The 21,385-nt window shown below is 51.3% G+C and overlaps 2 protein-coding genes across 5 annotated transcripts in view; one reads left to right on the forward strand and one right to left on the reverse strand.

The window, feature by feature from the left end:
* Positions 1-19,600, forward strand: part of IFT172 (intraflagellar transport 172) — a 34,471-nt gene extending 14,871 nt beyond the window's left edge. For all 3 annotated transcript variants that reach the window (XM_045073908.1, XM_045073910.1, XM_045073909.1), the window contains 33 exons: positions 327-494; positions 3,535-3,671; positions 3,838-3,945; positions 5,297-5,381; positions 5,688-5,780; positions 6,515-6,592; positions 6,815-7,063; positions 7,244-7,322; positions 7,516-7,636; positions 7,812-7,956; positions 8,482-8,571; positions 9,158-9,255; positions 9,383-9,518; positions 9,602-9,718; positions 10,037-10,179; positions 11,049-11,142; positions 11,255-11,319; positions 11,503-11,683; positions 11,927-12,036; positions 12,150-12,279; positions 15,324-15,422; positions 15,590-15,699; positions 15,824-15,887; positions 16,021-16,107; positions 16,402-16,518; positions 17,094-17,204; positions 17,386-17,505; positions 17,981-18,076; positions 18,294-18,353; positions 18,440-18,538; positions 18,866-19,019; positions 19,148-19,239; positions 19,448-19,600. In XM_045073908.1, the coding sequence (XP_044929843.1) occupies positions 327-494; positions 3,535-3,671; positions 3,838-3,945; positions 5,297-5,381; positions 5,688-5,780; positions 6,515-6,592; positions 6,815-7,063; positions 7,244-7,322; positions 7,516-7,636; positions 7,812-7,956; positions 8,482-8,571; positions 9,158-9,255; positions 9,383-9,518; positions 9,602-9,718; positions 10,037-10,179; positions 11,049-11,142; positions 11,255-11,319; positions 11,503-11,683; positions 11,927-12,036; positions 12,150-12,279; positions 15,324-15,422; positions 15,590-15,699; positions 15,824-15,887; positions 16,021-16,107; positions 16,402-16,518; positions 17,094-17,204; positions 17,386-17,505; positions 17,981-18,076; positions 18,294-18,353; positions 18,440-18,538; positions 18,866-19,019; positions 19,148-19,239; positions 19,448-19,537 (3,726 nt within the window). In that variant the 3' untranslated portion in view covers positions 19,538-19,600. The remainder of the gene's footprint in view (positions 1-326; positions 495-3,534; positions 3,672-3,837; positions 3,946-5,296; positions 5,382-5,687; positions 5,781-6,514; positions 6,593-6,814; positions 7,064-7,243; positions 7,323-7,515; positions 7,637-7,811; positions 7,957-8,481; positions 8,572-9,157; positions 9,256-9,382; positions 9,519-9,601; positions 9,719-10,036; positions 10,180-11,048; positions 11,143-11,254; positions 11,320-11,502; positions 11,684-11,926; positions 12,037-12,149; positions 12,280-15,323; positions 15,423-15,589; positions 15,700-15,823; positions 15,888-16,020; positions 16,108-16,401; positions 16,519-17,093; positions 17,205-17,385; positions 17,506-17,980; positions 18,077-18,293; positions 18,354-18,439; positions 18,539-18,865; positions 19,020-19,147; positions 19,240-19,447) is intronic.
* A 74-nt stretch (positions 19,601-19,674) lies between these two features.
* On the reverse strand, positions 19,675-21,362 carry KRTCAP3 (keratinocyte associated protein 3). Of its 2 annotated transcripts, none has more exons than XM_004765431.3 (7): positions 21,253-21,362; positions 20,924-21,108; positions 20,776-20,835; positions 20,369-20,575; positions 20,107-20,241; positions 19,884-19,996; positions 19,675-19,758 (listed from the first exon to the last, which is right to left on the reverse strand). In XM_004765431.3, the coding sequence occupies exons 1-7, from the start codon at positions 21,278-21,280 to the stop codon at positions 19,752-19,754; spliced, it is 735 nt and encodes a 244-aa protein (XP_004765488.1). In that variant the 5' UTR covers positions 21,281-21,362; the 3' UTR covers positions 19,675-19,751. The 2 variants fall into 2 exon arrangements, with proteins under 2 accessions (XP_004765488.1, XP_004765487.1); XM_004765430.3 differs by having other exon boundaries at positions 19,675-19,779.
* Positions 21,363-21,385: the final 23 nt, after the last annotated feature.

Here is a 21,385-nt window from a genome sequence, read left to right on the forward strand (position 1 = left end):
AGACCATTTAATATGCGTGGTGGCCTTACTTTTGTGATCCAGTCTGGCAACTCTGGCCCAGAGTTAAACTCTAAGAACGAAAGTCTGACCTTCACCTAACTTAAATTTCTGGGTGTAGCTCTGGGCTCACTTGGTCATCTCTTAGGGCCAGAGTCAGGATGTACCAAGTCAACATAAACGTTGAGCATCGCAGGCTAGTAAGCTTTGAAATTCAGCATCTGCCTGACTGGTGGGTCAGCTCGCCACATTTCATTAGAGAAATGGTTGATATCAGAAGCCACCCCATAGCCCCCTCTGATTGCGCTGTCCACCTCTTCCTTCCACAGTTGCATCTATACGATATTGAAAGCTGCTCTAAGACGATGATCCTCAATTTTTGCTCCTACGTGCAGTGGGTCCCAGGAAGTGACGTGCTGGTGGCTCAGAACCGAAACAGCCTGTGTGTGTGGTACAACATTGAGGCACCCGAGAGGGTCACCACATCCTCTATTAGGGTACGTCGGTGCCAGGGGACCTCAGACATAGTGTCCCACCACTCAGTTAGGGCCCTGAGGAAGCTCCAAAGTTTATTTGGTTTTCTCTGGCCCACCACGCATCATCTCTGTGATAGAGTCAGCAAGTAAAGCTTACCCACAGTGCGCGAGGCCCCAGAACCGTCCTTAATCAGATTCCTGACATTGTATCCTGTCCTCTCTATTATAGTGGCCCTGGGAATTCACCAGGTCATAATGAGTTCTCTTAGGCTAGAAGAGCCCCCATAGTGGGGGCAGTTCTGTCAGTTCTGGGTGAGGATTCTCTGTTGTAAGCTGTTCTGTTCAGAGCCATTTTTTTTTATCAGACCGAAGATCAGTCACTCTGCTGTCCCGCCAGCATCACGTACATTCCAGTGACCTTCCAGAATCTGGGAGGGAAAACGAGAGGCCCCTGTGCTAGGCTAGGTTGACTGGTGTGGGTACAGAGCGAGCATGTGATAGTTCTTTTTGTCTTTTTTCTATATCTCTTCTTTCCCTCCTTTCTTTCCTCATTTTAGACTAATTAAGTTTGGTGCTTGGGGGTCGTTCTGTCCTTTCTTAAACAAATTTTTCCACAGTTTTGCCTTGGAGGTCATACATTTGATTCCTATAGTGGTTCCCCTTGGAAGTTTACCATACCCTTAAATTGAATAGTTTCTTATTTAGCATCTGACCCCTGGCAAATGATACAAGGAGCTGAACTTTGATTAACTCCCCCTTGCCATTATTGCCCAGTATTTTTTTATCCCCAAAGTGAAATGTTATTCTTTTACACAGCCAGAATTTGGTTACATTTACCGTCATGGTGCCAGTTTCTCTGCTCACTCTTTCTTTTTGCATTGCTGATCTTCGCTCTGGAGTTACCTCCTTGAGAGAAAGTGTTTAAAGATAAATCCTCAGTTTCTCAAAATTACTGAAATGGAATTATCTGAAAATGTTTTTATTTGGCGTGTTCTTGAAAGAACAATTGACAGTTTTTCTTAGTCTTTTGCAAATACTGTCTTCCCATTGACTGACCCCCTTAGTTCTGAGAAGTTTATTCACAGCTCCTTGTGTTGTCCTGTTGCTTTTTAAAAAAAGATTTTATTTATTTATTTGAGAGAGCAAGGGGAGGGGCAGAAGAAGAAGCAGACTCCCCCTGAGCAGGGAGGGATTGGTGGGGGGCTTAATCCCATAACTCCCTCCAGGATTGTGACCTGAACCTAAGGCAGAGTCTTACCCTTCTGAGCCACCCAGGCGTCCCTGTCGTGTTGGTTTTAGAGTCTTTTTCTTTTTTCAGCATTTTGAAGCTTCGGTACATTATGTCTGCATATAAATGTCCTTCTGCTTAACTATGCTCATTGTGTATGCGCACGCGCACGCGTTTGTGTGTGTGTGTGTGTGAGTGTGTGTGTGTGTGTTCCATCTGTGAGGACACCTTGTTCCTCAGCCGTGAGCTCTTTAAATGTTGCTGCTTCTCTCGAAATCTCTTTCTCACCCTCAGAACTCTAATTTGGTATGTGTTCCGTTTCTTGTCCTGTCTTTGTGCCTCTATAACCTCTTACTCTTCCTTCCTCCTTCTCGCTCCGTGCTACATTCTGGATAATTCCTTAAGAAACATCTTGCAAGGTGTGCCTGGGTGGCTTGGCCCTTAAGTGTCTGCCTTTGGCTCAGGTCATGATCCCGGGGTCCTGGGATCGAGCCCCTGCATGGGGTTCCCTGCTCAGCAGGAAGCCTGTTTCTGCCTCTTCCACTCTCCCATCCCCTTGCCTGTTTCCCTCTCTCTCTGTCAAATAAATAAATAAATATAATTTTTTAAAAATTATTTTAAAAAAAAAGAAACATCTTGCAAGTCAGGGGTTCGCTTTCACCATCGTCTCATCTGCTATTGAAATCACCCACTGAGTTTTCTTACTTCAAATATTGAATTTTTCATACAGTTTTATTTGGTTCTTTCTCTAGTCTGCCTGGTCATTTTTTCTAGTATATTTGCTGCTGAAGTGAACACAATGTGGCCATTTTTTAGAGTCTCTTGTCCCTTGCTTAATGTTTCATTCCATCTCTTAGGTCTTTAAACATTTTACAGTTCTTTCATATTCCATAACTGGTTTCTTCCATAATTGTTATTTTTAATATTAGAAATCCTTGGAGGGCCACAAGTGCTGTAGTTCTTGTTATTGTTTACTCCTTTATGGTGGTTAACTTCTATTTTGGGGACCCTTTTTTTATTGGGGGGCTCACATTACATTGGATATAATTTTTAGAATCTCGAGGGCCTAACATGGGCATGTTTTCATCTAGAGATGATCAGTGTTTGCTTTTGCAGGAATCGGGCAGACTAATGGCTTTTGTTCCCTTTCCTGAAGAGAGGATCCCAGATTTCATGACTAACACATTCTCAGAATCGCCCCCTCATCCTGCTGGAGGACCCCTGCTTTATTCACCCGCTGCTGTGTTTGCATCAGGGCAACTGTACCCTTTCCGCTTGCTTCCCTGTTTTTTCCTGCTCGGGTTTTAGCTTACCGGCCTTTTCCTTTTTATGTTTTCCTTCCCTTTTCTGTTTTTCTCCTTTTCTTTCTCTTCTTCCCTTCCTTCCTTTTCTTCCCTCCCTTCCCTCCTTACCACCTCTTCTTCCCTCCCTCCTGCTTTTCCTTTCCTTTCCTCCCTGCGGGAGACTAGGAAGCAAGCCTAGCGATTTCTTCAGGTGACCTAAGCAACGAAGGTATGCAAAAGTACGGCCCAGGTTAAAGTTGTATTTTAACAGGACTCAAGCCGGAAGCAGAAGTGGTTGCCCACTTTGTCATTTTACCTGCAGGCATTAGTGCGGGCACAGCTCTGAGTGTCCCGGAAGCTGAGGGCGTCCGTGTAGATAAGGGCTTCTTACCTGCTTGAAGGAAACGAAACGCCGGGCAAACAAGGGCCACTGGGATTCCCTCAGCTTGTACGCGTTAGGGGGGGCGGTAAGGCCTGTCCGTTCTGCAGTGGAGTCGGTGGAGACACTAACCTGGAATTCGGGTGGGGTGGGGGGACTGAAATTTTACAGGGTGATGTGGTAGGTCTGGAGCGGGGCGGTGGGAAGACCGAGGTGATGGTGACCGAAGGTGTGACGACTGTTGCCTACACGCTGGATGAGGGCCTGATCGAGTTTGGAACAGCCATTGATGACGGCAACTACACCCGGTGAGGGGCTGGGCTGACAGCCCCGGGAGGTGGTGGGAGAGGCTGGTTCTGAGGCTGGAGGAGCTGGGATGGGCCAGACAACTGGCCCCGCCACCCCTGCCCATCGCCAGTACTCCTCTGCGCCCTGCTGCACCTGCACTGTTGCTTTCCTTCCTTCTCTCTTCAGGGCCACAGCCTTCTTGGAGACTCTGGAAATGACCCCAGAAACAGAGGCAATGTGGAAAACCTTGAGCAAACTGGCACTCGAGGCAAGGCAGCTCCACATCGCGGAGAGGTGAGGCAGACCAGAAGTGAGGCCAGAGGCCATTTTTGGTGGGTGGGGGGTGTGTGTGTGTGAGACGCTCCTCCCAGTGCTGAGGCACCAGTCCCCTGCCCTTACAACCAGTAATACCTTCCAGGTAGTTATTCCAAACATTCTTCCATCCCAGTTTATAAGATTTTTTTTTGCTTTTGCTTCCCCTATGTAGGTCCCCCTTCAGAGTTTTCACACCCATGCCCTCCAGTCCAGGTGTTGACGTGTATTTCCGAATGCGGCATGGGGTGTAGTTAGTAGGACAGTCTTGGGATTTTAGACTCTTTCGAGTTATCTGGCTCCATTTAACAGCTTGTATAACCATGGGTTAAGTGAGCCTTGCTAAACCTTGGTTTCTCAATTTCCTCTCTGTAAATGGGAGGAATGATAGCATTTACCTGCTGGGGTGGTAAAGAAGAATCATAGGGGCAGTGAAGAAAGTAGGAGAATTCTCAGTGCTCAGTAAATGTCAGCTGCTGCTGTTTTGCCAGGAGTCCTCTTGGATGCTTCCTTTCCCATGGCCCTACAGCTAGACGACCAGCTCGTCTTAGGGCCCTGACCCAGTGTCTTCAGAACACATCCTGAAGCTCTTACTGTCCAGCCCAGAACAGACCACACCTCTACCTGCAGTGTCACAAAAGCCTCTTAGTCTCACGGATCCTGTTCTTACACACCTACCATCCATTCATCCCACAATAGCTGAAATCATGTGTTACACCATAAATCAGATTGTGTCCTTTTTTTGCTCAGAACCTTCCAGTAGCTTACTGTTCTACTTAATATAAGATCCACAGCCCATGGCATGTCCTAACTCCTTACACTATTTGGCCTCTGCCCCCTTCATCTTCTAGGTACCCATGTGCCCGTTAGTCTCCAGCCACACTGGCACCCCTTGGGCCCTTTGAGTATTTCAGACTCATTCCTGCCATGGCACCTTACATGCGCTGTTCCCTCTGCCTGGAATAATTTTTCCCCATCTTGCGTGACTGACTTTTTCTTGTACTTAGGTCTTGGCACAAATGTCATCTCCTCAGATAGGCCTTCTCTGAGTTCCAGCTGAACCAGCCCCCTCCGTTACAGTTTATATGTACTGTCAAGCTATTCCATTTCACTCTTCTTTCTCTGGAATATCTTTATTTGCATACTAACTACTTGTGTCCCCCAGAAAGTAAGTTCCCTGAGAGCGAGGCCCTCATCCGAGTATCCCCTTGTGTCTCTAGGGGCAGAAACCGCGCGGCACTTCACCGAGGCTCAGTGTTCGGCTGCTGGGCCGGCGCGTCCGCGCTGATCCTGCAGTGATGCTGCTGTTACTATGATTGCTTCCGCCCTGTAGGTGCTTTTCTGCTTTGGGCCATGTAGCAAAAGCTCGATTCCTGCATGAGACCAATGAGATTGCAGACCAAGTGTCTCGGGAATATGCAAGTATTATCCTCCTGAATTATTCAGTCTCTCAAGCTGAGATTTCTCTTCACGCCCAGCCCCACCACCCCTGGCTTTCCAGCCATGGCTCGCGCGCTCTGTTCTGTCCAGGCCACCCCCACCTTCGAGTCAGACCGCTCTGGAATGGCTTGCCAGACCTCATCCTTTAAGCCCCATGAAGGTTTTCAGCTTTCTGGTCTTTTAGCTTCCTCGTCTCTGTCGCCTTCCTGTCTAATAAGCTCACATAGTCTGAATGGCTCCTGCAGTGCTGACAGGATAACCAGAGCCTTCTTCCTGCCCCACAGGGTGGAGAAGGAACGGACTTTTACCAGGTCCGAGCACGCCTAGCCATGCTGGAGAAGAACTACAAGCTGGCTGAGATGATCTTCTTGGAGCAGGTGATGGGAGCAGAGGGACCAGATTCAAGAGGGGAGCTGGGCGGGAGGGGGAGTGAGGCAGCCTGAGGGGAGGAGAGAGCTCTGGGGGAGAGCTTCTAGAAAGGTCGATGCAGCTAAAATGTCACTCCTTCCTTCTGGCTCTGCTCTGCCTTAGTCCTTACAGTTATGTCTTTATAAGCTGTCTGCTGCCTCCCCATCTGCCGCCTCCCCCTACCCCAGAGCCTGCCCTGGCCGTGCTTGTGCACACAGGCAAATCCAGGGTTTGTGGGGCCCGAAATGGATAAAATTTGAGGAGCCCTCCTTAAGAAATAAGGCCTTGGAAGGGGCCTATGCAAATGAGGTGCCCTGGGGCTTAACCTCCTTCTGCTTTCTTTTTTTTTTTTTTAATATTTATTTATTTATTTGACAGAGAGAGATTACAAGTAGGCAGAGAGGCAGGCAGAGAGAGAGAGGAGGAAGCAGGCTCCCTGCCAAGCAGAGAGCCCGATGCGGGACTCAATCCCAGGACCCTGAGATCATGACCTGAGCCGAAGGCAGCGGCTTAACCCACTGAGCCACCGAGGCGCCCCTCCTTCTGCTTTCTTGATAAATCCGACACTGCTTGTGCATAGGTCAAGGGTGAGGCTTTCAGTCCCCGTGGGCTGGCATCATACCCGGGCTGAGGACAGCCTGCCGATCCATAATGCTCCTCTCACTTCTTGGTGTCCCCCTCTCCTCTCCCCGGGTTCCCTTAGAATGCCGTTGAGGAGGCTATGGACATGTACCAGGAACTGCACCGTTGGGATGAGTGTATCGCTGTGGCTCAGGCCAAGGTACTAGCAGTTCTGTCCTCTCCATGGTGCTCGCAGCTCAGTTCCACCAATATCCGAAGCCTCTTCTTACCAAGGAGGCTATAGGAGCTGGAACAGGGTCGGGCTGGGAGTTGGCACGTTGGTGACCGGGAGGCTTTCCGTTCTTACAGTGGGATTGGAGAAGCTTGGGAAGCAGTACAGGAAGGAGGGATGTGACTTGTCTTGCCTCTCTTGCATGTCCAGGGGCACCCAGCCCTGGAGAAGCTGCGCCGCAGTTACTACCAGTGGCTGATGGACACACAGCAAGAGGAGCGAGCTGGTGAGCTACAGGAGAGCCAGGGGGATGGACTAGCAGCCATCAGCCTCTACCTCAAAGCCGGGCTCCCTGCCAAAGCTGCCCGACTGGTGCTGGCCCGGGAGGAACTGCTAGCTAACACCGAGCTGGTAGAAAACATCACTGCAGCCCTAATCAAGGGGGAGCTGTATGAAAGGGTATGGCTGGCTTCCCGTTCCTGTCCCTCCTCTCCAGGACTCAGCGCTCCCTCTTCCCTAGGGGAGTCCTGGAGTGCATAACCCCCCAGAACTGGTGGCTGAGTCTCCACCTTTGGGGGCTGATACTTGATTCTTAGTGTAGTAGGGTAATTGTTGTAGTCACGTGGTATGTGTCAACAGGCAGGTGATCTCTTTGAGAAGATTCGAAACCCAGAGCGGGCCCTGGAGTGCTACTGTAAAGGCAGCGCATTCATGAAAGGTACTGCCCCGGACAACCCAGCCTTCCCTGTTAGAGTCTTGCCCGAATAATGCCCCTGCACCAATTTTGTGCACCTGTTCTGGTGGATCGGCTCAGTTCTCCATCCCTCCACTTGTCGCCTATTTTCCACACCCCATTTCCCGGAGTCCCATCCCTGGAAGGCTTAGCTGAGTGCCCTCTCTGTCCCTGGCAGCGGTGGAGCTGGCTCGGTTGGCATTCCCAGTGGAGGTGATGAGACTGGAAGAGGCCTGGGGGGATCATTTGGTGCAGCAGAAGCAGCTCGATGCAGCCATTAATCACTACATTGAAGCCAGGTAGAGGGGTGCAAAGGCGACTGGGTGTGAGGTCCAAAGTGATGGGGCAAGTAAGGGCACCGAGGCTCCGAGAGAGATGGCACCATGTAGGTTGGAGTAGGCTTGAGGTGTCTCCCTACCTCTACCTGTCTTCCTCTTGCCTCATACGCACGGATGCCTTTCCCAACTCTGCCAGGTGCTCCATTAAGGCAATTGAAGCTGCCCTGGGCGCCCGCCAGTGGAAGAAGGCCATTTATATATTAGATCTACAGGACCGGAACACTGCGTCCAAATACTATCCCCGCGTGGCCCAACACTATGCGTCTCTGCAGGAGTATGAGGTGAGGAAAGTCCCTTGCTGGAGCTGGAGGCAACGCAGTACCGAATGAGAAGAGAACCCAGAACCGGAAGTGGGGGCCCCTCACCAAATCCTTCTTTCTGGGTCCAGCAGCACCAGCCACCCTGAGCGAGAAGAAAAGCAGTTTACTTCCCTTATTTCATTCCAACATAACATAGAGCCCTCTCCCAGACCTAAAAAGTGAGTCTCCAGCTCTCTTCCTATGGAACTCCATGGAAGTTCCTATGTGGAATTGCCCTGTGTTGCAGAAGTATGAGGTCCTTTTAGGTCCTTTTAAACTGCCTGTTGTATTTTCCCCATTCTGGTTTTGGCTGTTTTGTTTTTGTTTTTGTTTTTGTTTTCAAAACAGTGGAGGGTGTGAGACACCATAGCCCTCTTTTCTTCTGTGTTGTGGACTAAGGACCCGTCCCCTCCCCGCCAGGTTTGCTCTGCCCCCTGCAGGCCGCTCTAACGCTCTTGCTCTAACGCTCTTGCTCCCGGCCTTTTGTATCTGCTGTCTCGAGCACAGATTGCGGAGGAGCTGTACGTTAAGGGAGACCGAACAAAAGATGCAATAGACATGTACACTCGGGCCGGCCGCTGGGAGCAAGCCCACAAGGTAGAGAGCGGGGTGCGGTTCGTCCAAGGGCTCCACCTCTCTGGGGCCATCCCCACTTTCCTTGGGCTCTGATGTCCCCTCTTCACCGGCCTCCTTGAAAGCTGAGAAAGAGCACCAAAATAGAAAAGTCTGGAGCGCTTGGATACCTAGCCGCAGGGAAAGGCAAGGATGAAGAGGCCTTTGCTCCAAACCCGTAATTCCGAAGCGAGCAGAAGGGTTTGGGAGCTGGGGAGCCCCAAATGCCCCTCCCCAAGCTGTAGTCACAGCGGCAACTTCGTTCCCTGCCTGCGCCCAGAACCCGGTGGGCACGGCGGGAGCACGGGAGTGGGAACACGTGCCCCAGCACAGGGCATCTCTGGCCTTTCTGCCTGAGCAGAATATAGTCCTGACTCTGCTCCTTATGGTCTTGGAATTCCCTGGACTGACCAGGAAAGCATCCGTACACAAACCCCTGTGGTTGTTGGGAAGGTTCAGAGTTGCTGGGAATACAGGTCACCCCCGAGTCGCGTTTTCCTGGCCACTCTGCAGCCCCCCGCTTCCCTCGGAAGCGCGCCCGAGGCTACTGGGGCTCTGTGTGTCTGCACAGCTGGCGATGAAGTGCATGAGGCCGGAAGACGTGTCAGTGCTGTACATCACCCAGGCTCAGGAGATGGAGAAACAGGGCAAGTACCGGGAGGCGGAAAGGTAAGCCGCAGCCCCAGAGGAGGCATGCAGGGAGAGGGGTGCGTCTGAGGATGCGCGCCATCTGCCTAGAGGGCAGTGATGCGGGAATCTGGGTCAAGGAGGCCCCAGGTGTCTCTCCCCTCCCCAGGCTCTACGTGACAGTGGAAGAGCCTGATCTTGCCATCACCATGTTCAAAAAGCACAAGCTATATGATGATATGATCCGCCTGGTAGGGAAGCACCACCCAGATCTCCTCAGTGACACACACCTACACCTGGGCAAGGTGAGCCCTTCTCCGGTCTCGCCATCTCTTCCCCGAACAGGCCCCACGTCCCCCTCGCCCCATCCTGACCCTCCTTTCGCCAGGAGCTGGAGGCTGAAGGCCGACTGCAGGAGGCCGAGTATCACTACCTCGAGGCTCAGGAGTGGAAGGCAACAGTGAACATGTACCGGTCCAATGGGCTTTGGGAGGAGGCCTACCGGGTAAGGAGTCCAGGTCACTCTGGGGACACGCCCGTCCCTCTTCCCCACTCTCAAGTGACACATTCTGAACTGGTCGTGGGTCTCTTTGGAAAACACCCATACCGACAGGCAAAATTTCACATGCGGTAGGAGGGGTCTGTGGACTACCTGAAGTCCATCCTTGGACCTGAGCAGGCTAACAGACCCCAAAACTGAGCCGTATCCCTGTTCTAGTAGAAAGACCTGACCTTTGTCAAAGCTGCAGTCCGGTCAGAGAGGGGGAAGGGAGCAGCCCTGTGGCCCTGCGTGGGAGGATTGCCACATGGCTTTGCTTCACAGGTGGCCAAGGCTCACGGAGGAGCTAATGCCCACAAGCACGTGGCCTATCTGTGGGCAAAGAGCCTGGGAGGAGAGTCGGCAGTAAGACTGCTCACTAAGCTCGGACTCCTGGAAGCTGCCGTGGACCACGCCGCTGACAACTGGTGAGGCCCCACGGCTTCTCTCCACTGGCCCCTTTCGAGACAGAGCCTCTACATAGACAAGAAAAACGGCTGTATAGCCGAGAAGTGTTTCTGAAAATGGAGGCAGGAGTGAAGAAATCCTTGGAAGAACGTGATGGAGAGGCAAGGAATGAATCAGTAGCTCTGCCCCTGTTCCCCGGGGGCTCAGAACAGTGTTTAGCTGTTCTAAGAAGATGGAAAGTGATCAGCTTTTCTCCTTCTTTTTCAAAAAGACCTTTTTAAGTAATTACTATAGCCAGTGTGGGGCTTGAACTCAACCTGAGATCAAGGGTCCCTCATTCTACAGGCTGAGCCAGGCAGGTGCCCCAGAGAGAAGAGCTTTTAAAGCAAAGGTGCACTAAGCCAGTAATTGACTTCTGAGTAACAGAAGTGGGCTTCTGTTAAATGCAAAAAGAGCTTTTCTTAAGCAGATGTTACAAAGACCAGTAATAATCCTGCATGGAGTCAGATGGCTGAGGGTAGTCAATGTTTTAGAGAGACAGTTTTTCTGCTTTAGATGTGGCTCAGGAGGAAGTGGTGGAGAACCCGGAGCCCTCGCTCCCGGGGCAGAGTAGTGCTGGGAGGCTCACTGCGGTCCCCTGCCTCGTGCCCATCCCATTCCTTTATGCCCACTGGTTGCAGGAAGCACAGGCTTTTCCAAGTGTCCCCTGACCCCGTCCTCCTTTACGTGTCTGTGTGCTTCTGTGTCACTTCACATGGGTTGTCTTCTCAGTCTGTCCTTTCCCTCCCCTGGCCCCGTCTCTACCCTATTTGTTTTCTCTTGCCCTGCTCCGCCTCTTATAAAATGAAAGTACTGAGTAGGCAGACCTTACCTACACCTTCCATTTCAGCTCATTTGAATTTGCTTTTGAACTCTCCCGGCTGGCCCTCAAGCACAAAACCCCTGAAATTCATCTCCGATATGCTATGTACCTGGAGGATGAGGTATGGATGTGCTCCTTCTCCCTTGCTTTTGACCTTGATCTTCTCCTGTCTCCCGGCTGCCATGATGGCAATCTGCTTCTGATCGTGTGCGGCTGCCCTTCTGTCCCTACAGGGTAAATTTGAAGAGGCCGAAGCTGAATTCATCAGGGCTGGTAAGCCCAAGGAAGCAGTCCTCATGTGAGTTACCCGTCAATTCCTTACACCCGTCCTCCCAACCGCAGCCCCAGGACCTGGCATGGCCACCTTCACCTGAACCTAGTACCAATAAATCTTCTACCCCCTCTGATATGGCTGCTTGTCTCCCACTACTGAGGCCTCAGTGCTGTGCTGAGCCTCCCCTGTGTCCTCTTTTGGGAGCAGGTTCGTCCATAACCAGGACTGGGAGGCAGCTCAGCGTGTGGCCGAGGCCCATGATCCTGACAGTGTCGCCGAGGTGCTTGTGGGGCAGGCCCGGGGGGCCTTGGAAGAGAAGGACTTTCAGAAAGCAGAAGGGCTGCTGCTTCGGGCCCAGAGACCGGGCCTGGCCCTCAATTATTATAAGGTAGGGCACCGGATTCAGGGCCTTGAGGAGGGGGAGAGAGTGTAAGAACCCACAGAGCACTACACTAACCAATACTACTGAGAAGGATCCAGAGAGTTAGCACTGGAGAGGGGGAAGGAGACAAGGAGGAGAAGAGAGGTGCAAGGACCTAGGGATCCGTGGCCCATAGTATAGAGCACCTGTGTGGCAGTGGGAAGGTGTCACTCCGGCCTCTGCCTTCCTGATACCTGGAAATCTGAGCAGGAGGCTGGATTATGGAGCGATGCCCTGCGGATCTGCAAGGACTATGTGCCGGGCCAGCTGGAGGCTCTGCAGGAAGAGTATGAGCGGGAGGCTACCAAGAAAGGGGCCAGGTATGAGGCCAGGAGGCAGCAAGTGTCGGCAGGGCTGGAGGTTGGGTCACAAGGTGTGCACGGGATAGGCCACGCTGCCCAGCCTGTCCTGGACACGTGTACTCTCATCTCAGGGGCATGGAGGGGCTCGTGGACCAAGCTCGCCAGTGGGAGCAGGCTGGAGAGTATAGCCGTGCCGTCGACTGCTACCTCAAGGTGCGGGACTCAGGCAGCAGCAGCCTGGTGGAAAAGTGCTGGATGAAGGTGAGGCGGGCTCCACCCTTCCTGGCCGCCTACTTCCCTGACTGCCCTCACAGCCAGCATTCCTCCTCAGACATTGCTTTTTCCTCCTGGGCCTCTCATTTTCGCTCAGGCGGCAGGTACCTGCTGAGTGCTTGCTAGATGCTAGAGCCAGAACTATGAAAACTATAAAAGGGGATCTGAGGCAGAATGCCTAACAGCCTGAAATTGGGGGAAGTTGGACACCACTGTGGCTCAGCTAACTGAGTACCTCGGTGAAGATAAAGGATGTGATTTGAAGTGGAGTTCAGAGGCGGGTGAGGTCTCGACTGAGAGGGAGGGAGGCTTTGTGAGGGAGGGGGCAGACCTGGGACCAGAGCTGGAAGGGCAAATCCAGAGGCCGGAGCTGGGGCCAGAAGGAAGCCAGGAAGAAAGCAGAGTCTCCTCCTCTACATAGAAGCTCCTAAAGAGAAGAATCTAGCCGGTTAAGCCAAGTCAGTAGGTTTCATCAATTCCTAAACATAAATATAATCACATTTTATTATCTTAGAAATTGGGTTGCATGTAAAGTTTTATGTTTTTTTTTAAAGATTTTGTTTATTTAGGGCGCCTGGGTGGCTCAGTGGATTAAGCCGCTGCCTTCGGCTCAGGTCATGATCTCAGTGTCCTGGGATCGAGTCCCGCATCGGGCTCTCTGCTCAGCAGGGAGCCTGCTTCCTCCTCTCTCTCTCTCTGCCTGCTTCTCCGCCTACTTGTGATCTATCTCTGTCAAATAAATAAATAAAATCTTTAAAAAAAAAAAAAAAAAAAAAAAGATTTTGTTTATTTATTTGACACAGAGAGAGATCACAAGTAGGCAGAGAAGCAGGCAGAGAGAGAAGGGGAAGCAGGCTCCCTGCTGAGTAGAGAGCCTGATGTGGGGCTCCATCTCGGGACCCTGAGATCATGACCCAAGCCAAAGGCAGAGGGTTAACCCAGTGAGCCACCCAGGTGCCCCTGCATTTGAAGTTTTAAATGATGTATCTGGGGTACCTGGGTGACTTGGTGGGTAAAGCATCTGACTCTTAATTTTCAGCTCAGCACATGATCTAGGATTGTGAGATCGAGTTCTGCATTGGGCTCTGCACTGGGTGCGGAATCTGCCTTAGATTCACTCTTCTTCTCCCTCTGCCCCTCCCCACTCATGCTGTCTAAAACAAAAAATAAGTAAATGATGCATCTTTGATTCAGAGAAATATGGTATTAGGAGTTTGAGGGGGATGAGATTGATCAGCTCTCTAAATAAAATGTTGGAGCAGTGATGCCACTGCAGAATTCCCCTCTGGGTTTCAGAGGCCTTGGAACTCAAGAGCCCTTAGTAGTTGGGTGGGGGCGGTATAGAAAGGACTGATGGTTATGCAAATTTAATCAGCAAGTGTGTTTGAAGCACCTGCTGTGTTTTACTCTGGAGCATTGTTTTTTGGCATCTGTACAGGACTATACCTTCTATAGATTAGTCAACTTCCCAGATGGGGTGCTTTAAGCTTTGGGATTTGGCAGGTAAAGAAACTAAGGCAAGAATAGGTGCCTGGATGGCTTAGTTATTAAGCCTCTGCCTTCAGCTCAGGTCGTGATCCCAGGGTCTTGGGATCAAGCCCCAAACCTCTGGTTCCCTGCTCAGCAGAAGCCTGCTTATCCCTCTCCCATTCCCCCTGCCTGTGTTCCCTATCTCGCTGTCTCTCTCTGTCAAACAAATAAATAAACTCTTAAAAAAAAAAAAATATAGGTGGGGGAGAGACTAGGAAGATTTAGGCAGACTATAGCTAAAATGGGCCATGTATGTGGAAATTAAAATCCAATGAGAGGGGCGCCTGGGTGGCTCAGTGGGTTAATCCGCTGCCTTCGGCTCAGGTCGTGATCTCAGGGTCCTGGGATCGAGTCCCACATCGGGCTCTCTGCTCGGCGGGGGCCCTGCTTCCCTTCCTCTCTCTGTGATCTCTTCCCTTCCTCTCTCCTACTGTGATCTCTCTCTGTCAAATTAATAAATAAAATCTTAAAAAAAAAAAAAAAAAAAAAAAAAAAATAAAATAAAATAAAATCCAATGAGGATGTCAGGATCACAGTGGAAAGAGTAAACTTATAGATTGCTCAGGTTTGTAGAATTACTGAGTTTTAGGGCTGGAAGGGGTCTCCAAGGTCATCTAGAGCAGCACTGTCCAATAGAAATAGAATACAAGTCACAAAGTGAAGTCATACAGGTAAGTTTAAAATTTCCTAGTATAGCTGCATTCAAGTAAGTAAAAAGAAACATAAGAAAATAAGAATATTTACCAAATCAAATATAGCTAAACTCATTTTAACATGTAATCAATACTTTGTCGATTTTTTTAAAAGATTTTTATTTGAGTGAGAGAGACAGCGTGTGTGCATGCACTCACAATGGGGAGGGGAAGCACAGAGGAGGTGGGAGAAGCAGACTCCCCGCTGACATGACCTGAGCCGGAGGAAGACAGTTAACTGATCTAGCCACCCAAGTGCCCCTTATTGATTGATTGTATTACTGATACTACTAATTTCTCAACTTACTGAGATACTTTGCATTCCTTCTTTCCTACTAAAACTGTGAAAACCGTGTATATTTATATACGTGTATATTTAACCGGACAGCGCATGTCAGTTGGGACTTGCTGTGCGTGACTAGTGGCTTCTGTTCTGGATGGTGCAAATCAGACCAGCCGTCACTTACAGAGAAATTGAGGCACAGAAAAGCCCAACACAAATAGTTGCAGAAAGTCTTCTTTCTCTGTACCACACTGCCAAGATTCTGTTTGTGACAAAGAACTTGAGAAGCCAGTTTGTCTGGGAGGGGCAGGATCAAATGCAGTGACCTCAGACAGCAGAGTGTGTCTGACAGATGGGTCCACTGGTGGTCATTTCAAGGCTATGAGGGACCATGAGGCAGGTCTTGCCCAGGAGAGTAGAAGGTGCAGGAGAGAAGGTTGGCAAGTGAAGGGAAAAAGACCAGGCTGAGGACACGCAGTGGTATTTTGTCTCTCCTACCCATTGTCATCTTCTCTTCCACCTCTCAGGCAGCTGAACTCGCCATCAAATTTCTGCCTCCCCAACGCAGTCTGGAAGTAGTTCGGATTGTGGGACCCCAGCTGATTGGAACTGGAAAGCACAGTGCGGTAAGTAGCGTGCTGGGACTGAAAAGAAAAAGATTCCCCAGAGAGGGGTGGAATGGTGCCATCTACATGAAAGGCATGTGAGGTCGGCCTCCTGGCAGGTGTGACCTGCAGTTAGTTCTGTGGAAACAGGGGAGATGGTCTCCAGGCTCTTATTTCCTACCGTGCAGGCTGCAGAGCTCTATCTGAACCTGGACCTAGTCAAGGAAGCGATCGATGCCTTCATTGAGGGCGAGGAGTGGAACAAGGCTAAGCGTGTGGCCAAGGAGTTAGATCCCCGGTAAGCTGCTGACCCCTTCTCTCCAGCAAATTCTCTTTGTTTTGTAAAGAGGAGGAGGAAGTTCTCATGGGAAGGGTGTGCGTGCTGGGACTGTGTGGCACTAGATCCCTGCACATCTTCACAGGTATGAAGACTACGTGGACCAGCATTACAAGGAGTTCCTCAAGAACAAGGGCAAAGTGGACTCGGTGAGACTTGCAGAGAGTTATCAAGAGGCATCAAGAGGCGGAACGTATGAGGGCTCAAGGGACTTTCTTCCTCCTCTCCCTGCTCATGCCCTCTCTGTCCTCTTAACTCTGTCTTTTTTCCACTGCTCCACAGCTGGTGGGTGTGGATGTGGTGGCTGCTCTGGACCTGTATGTGGAGCAGGGCCAGTGGGACAAGTGCATTGAAACGGCTACCAAGCAGGTACTGCTCTCCTCCTCCCCTCCCTAGCTCTTCCAGACATTACCCCTTGGCTCTCCTTGCCCCAGAGCTGTATCTCTTACTTCCTCCAAAGCCCAACCCCAGAGATCCCTAACCAGCATCAGAGAGTCAGTCTTCCACCCTTTTGAAACTGGAGTCAGAGGCCTAGCTGGGCCTGACTTGCATAGGCCTTTGCCTCCAAAACAAATCCATGGCCTCAGGTTACCACCCCACGCTCACTGCCTGGTCTTATTGATGGCCAACCTCCTTCATGCTTTTCCTCCATCTCTGGGACAGAACTACAAGATTCTGCACAAATATGTGGCTTTGTATGCGACTCACCTGATCCGAGAGGGTGGCTATAGCCAGGCACTGGCCCTGTACGTGCAGCATGGAGCCCCTGCGAACCCACAGGTACCAGCCTGCTCCTTGGAGTGATGGTCTCCCCAAGGAAATTCTTACGTCTCCTCAAAACCCACCCATCCCCTCAGGAACTGTCTTCTCAAAGGATTCTTTTAGAGAGCATCCTGCCCAGAGACCCACACCAGCCTCTTCTGAAATGTACAGCCTCTCAAGGCTTACCATTTGAGGAAACATTCAGCAACCTCCCCATGCTCTTAGCTAATACAGGGAATGGCCTTTCAGAGATGAATCTTAGTAAGATGAATCTTAGTAAGGCCCTAGAGGTGCACACACCTCTAGGGCCTTACTAACCTCCCTCAGAGACCAATCGCTGCTCTCCTCTCTGAGCACCCCATCTCCCTGGAATATCAGCCCATTAACATTGGGACTGTCCACACGCAGACCACCAGTTGTAAGAAAGTTATTTTCTTACTTTTGTCTTCCAAAAAAGGATCAACACTTTCTCCATCAGTGTCCCCTAGCTCCTCCACATGCACACTGGCAGCCCGTTTCCTCTTTGGCCCCCTTTGCACTTTCTCTTCTAGTTACCTCTTCTCACTCAGCTCTCCTTTCGCCACCACCCCTAGAACTTCAACATCTACAAAAGGATCTTCTCGGACATGGTGAGCTCCCCTGGGACCAACAGTGCTGAGGCCTATCACAACTGGGCTGATCTTCGGGACGTGCTCTTTAACTTGGTGAGGAAGTCGGCTCTGTGACAGAGTGACAAGGCTACCCTACTTCTTTGTCCTCGTCTCTTCTTTGAGGCACATAAATATTTACCTTCAGATGGGCTGCACTTTTGTCCATGTCCATGGCCATGAGCTCTCTGGCCCTCCTCCAACCCCTGACCCAGGCTGCGCTTTCCTCCTGCTCTAGTGTGAAAACCTGGTGAAGTCTAGTGAGGCAAACTCTCTAGCCCATGAGGAGTTCGAGACGATGCTGCTGATTGCGCATTACTATGCCACTCGCTCGGCCGCCCAGAGTGTCAAACAGCTGGTGAGATGGCGGGGAGGGGCACTCAGTCTTAAGAGAAGCATCTTCCAATGCATGAAGTTGAATAAATTCAAGTTCTGGATTCTCAAGCTTGGTCCACTTCTCTCGTAGCTTCTCTTCCATTTAGACAAATCTACCTCTCACTGAGGTGGCTTTCTTCCTGGACTCCTCCACGGCTTTCTTAGGACTCTGACCACATAGTTCCATCCTCATTATACTTAAACATCCAAATCCCACAATTTCTGCATTGATCTCTTAAGATATACACATCCTTTTGGCTTGTGATCACGTATTGTAAATTTGCTATGCGTACTTGAATAACAGAAATAGAAAAAGAAAAAGATCCAGAACTGCTTGAGAGTAATTTAGTATGTATTACTGGTTTTCTGGTTCTGTGGCTGCCTTAGCCATAAGGTTACTGGGCTGGTAGCTCAGTCGCTATGTGCCAGGATCATAATGCTTTGATTTTAATCTGTAGGAAACTGTGGCTGCCAGGCTTTCTGTTTCACTCTTACGCCACACCCAGCTCCTACCTGCAGATAAGGCCTTCTATGAAGCAGGCATTGCGGCCAAGGTGAGCTGGGTCGAGGAAGGGTGTGGCAGAGGAGACAGGGAAATCAAAAGTTGGAAGGTAGAATGCCTGGTCTATTCAGGCAGAGCAAAGCAGAGTGTGGGGCTGATGTTATGGAGGATACCGTGTTCTTGTGTCTTCCTGGATTCCTCCTCCTCCCTGGAAGAGCAGCATCCAAGCCCAGCTGCTCACTCCCACTTGCAACTTTTCTCTGTTGCAGGCAGTTGGCTGGGAGAACATGGCATTCATCTTCCTCAACCGCTTTTTGGATCTGACCGATGTGAGTAAAGAAGCTGTGCCCAGAGGGCAGGAGGTTTCACCTGTCATGGAAATGTGTCTATCTCATGGCTGCCCACTCTGCCGCAGGCAATTGAAGAAGGAACGCTGGATGCCCTTGACCACTCTGACTTTCAGGATACAGACATTCCCTTTGAGGTGCCACTCCCAGCCAAGCAGCACGTACCGGTAAGAGCATGAGACGAGACTGGGGAAGTCCTCACCAGCATGAGGGTGTTTTGAAGGGAGGACACTTTATCCCTTTATGTTGGTCCTCCTAACCTTTGTAATGGGCATCAGCTGGCAACGTCTGTGGAAGGGCCTCAACCCTCACTATTCCTTCAGTGAAAGTAGAAGCAGAGAAAAAAGAAAAGGTGGTGACAAGGAACCCCATCCAAGGAGGATCACATATGGGGAAAAGATGGTGCACAGGATGACAGTTTAGTAAGACTCCCAACTCCCCACCTTCCACTTGCCCTGTCCTGCGTGAAGATGCTGCTTCTTTGTCCTTTCCAGGAGGCTCAGAGGGAAGAGGTTCGAGACTGGGTACTCACAGTCTCAATGGACCAGAGGCTGGAGCAGGTTCTGCCTCGGGATGAACGTGGTGTGTACGAAGCTTCCTTGGTGGCAGCGAGCACTGGCGTTCGGGCACTACCCTGCCTCATTACAGGTACACAGTCCTACACCTGTCCACGTTCCATGGTGGGCGGAAAGGAGCAGGCTCAAGAGAGTATTTACTCTGAAATTGCTCTTGGTTTTCCCTCTCAAATGCCAATTTGTTTTTTTCTTCTCCCAAAGGATACCCCATTCTGAGGAACAAAATTGAGTTTAAGCGGCCAGGGAAGGCAGCTAACAAGGACAATTGGAATAAGTTTCTTATGGCTATCAAGGTTAGAGAGGGAGATTTGGAGGGTGCGGGTGGGGAGAGCAGCACTGAAAAGTGAGAAACCGCTAGAAGGGTGGGTGGGAATGTCAGGAAGGCAGGAGCAGGCCCTGGACTCTGCTCTCCTTACTGAGATGGGGTTGATTTTCTTTAGAGAAGGAGCGCTTTTCCTTAGCACTAATGAGTTCCTCTCTTGTTCTACTGTTCGTCTACAGACTTCCCACAGTCCAGTGTGCCAGGATGTGCTGAAATTCATTAGTCAGTGGTGTGGAGGGCTACCCAGCACCAGTTTTTCCTTTCAGTAACCAGTAGGCCTCAGGGAAGAGTTATTGGATTCTCTCCCTCATTAAAGTCTTGTAGGTAATGGAGATCACTGTGTTCTTTGATCAGAGTCATCCCCAACGTCAGCTTCGTGTCCTTCCCCCCTCAAAGGTAATCATCATCAAGTTTTAGTACTTTTATTACAACTGTTTACATCATCTTGGGGTTTATGTCACCATTATGAACTGAGCCTCCGGATCAGCACCTGCTCCATAGAAGGGAGAACCTGAGTCAGAGCAGAGGGCAGGCAGCACAGCAAAGGACTTGACCCAGTTCTAAGAGTGGTTCCCTGCCTCCCCCCTTCCCTAGGCCCCAATTCTCATGGATTACCTGTCCTCAGCCCAGCTTTTCTGTGATGCCTGCATTTCTTGATTTTGATCCAGTAGCTGCTCATTTTCCTGTCTTTGACACTTGGGAAGTTCAAGCTCTGTCAGTGCCTCTAGCTGTAGGGGAGGATGGAGTTAGTACTCCTGCCTTGAATTATACTACAGTTCAGCACCTTTAAACACAGCCAGTCCCTGTTGAATGAGCCCTTCCTGTTTGTCTTCCTTACCTGCTCCTGAAGCCCTTCCTTCCTGCAGGGCCCAACCCCACGTAGGGTGAGGGCAGCCACACAGCAGTAACCAGATAGGGCCGCCTCTGCTGCAGACATGAGCAAAGAAGGGATCCAGAGAGCCAAGGCTGTATCCTAAAAGGTGACGAGGGAAGGTGGGGGACTGAGAGGGAGCAGGACAGAAGTGGCAGGTAGGGGTGGTTTAAAGGGCAGGGCTAAGGCCCTGTAGACTGCAAAAAGGCCAAGAAGAGCATGCACTCACATAGATTCTTGTGGGGTCAAATGGGCAGTCAGACCGTCCAGGCCCCTGGTCCACCGGTAGCAAAGGATCCAGCAGTCCTGGATGGCAATCAGCAATGAGACGACGCCCACCGTTGGCCACAGTGAGTGACACAGCAAGGAGGAGGCCCAGGGAGCAGGCCGCAGACAAGAGCAGGTTCCCTAGAGCTACTGCCAGGAGGGCCCAGTGCTGGCAAGGGCAGAAGATCAGAGTGAGCAGCTGCTCGCAAGCCTGCCTGACACTCCCACTGATAAGACACCTTGCTGTCTCTGAGGTTCCTCCTCCCACTTAAAGACGAAGCCATCAGGTCGTCATTTCCCTGATTCCAGGCCCCATTAAAGCTCCAGAAATCCCCTCTCACCATTAAAGCTCCAGAAATCCCCTCTCACCAGTGGTGGGCGCAGAAGGTTCCTGGATGCCAAGAGGGCCACAAGTCCCACGGAAACACTCTGGAAGACACAAAGCCTGAAGCCCGCGCTGCTCTACGCTCCGCCTCCCCTCCCCCACGCCCGTGGACCCGCCCCGCCCCGCGCTCACCAGCAGCCCTGAGCCCACGGAGATGACATTGGCCGTGGTGTACTCCGGGGTGACGGCGCCGCGGGGATTGGCCACGTGTCGCAGGACTGTGCCGTGCAGCACGGCCCCCAGGAGCAGGTTCACGTGGCCCACCAGGATCAGCGCGAGGCCCACGCGCATAAGCCTCCGGGGACCGCGGGCCGCGTCTGCAAAGCACGGGGGGGAGGGGCAGGCCTGAGCTGGGAAAGGAACCGGAGGGCGCCTCGTGGAGCGCCCCCAAACCAGGGTCCGTGGGGCAGGTCACCGGCGGACGGCGGACGCAGGGGCCCGAGCCCGGGGCCGGAAATTACCGAATTCGTAGAGGCGGCAGCACCTCATCGCGGCCGTCCGCGCCCCGCCGCAGGGCAGCTCTACCTGGCTCCGGCCCCGCCCTCGCCCGCCCCGCCCCCTCGCCACCTGAAGGCCCCACCCCGAGCACCCCCC

The sequence above is a fragment of the Mustela putorius genome, unplaced genomic scaffold (assembly GCF_011764305.1).
Source record: "Mustela putorius furo isolate JIRA1106 unplaced genomic scaffold, ASM1176430v1.1 tig00537293_pilon_pilon_pilon, whole genome shotgun sequence".
In the NCBI taxonomy this organism is placed as follows: Eukaryota; Metazoa; Chordata; class Mammalia; order Carnivora; family Mustelidae; genus Mustela; species Mustela putorius.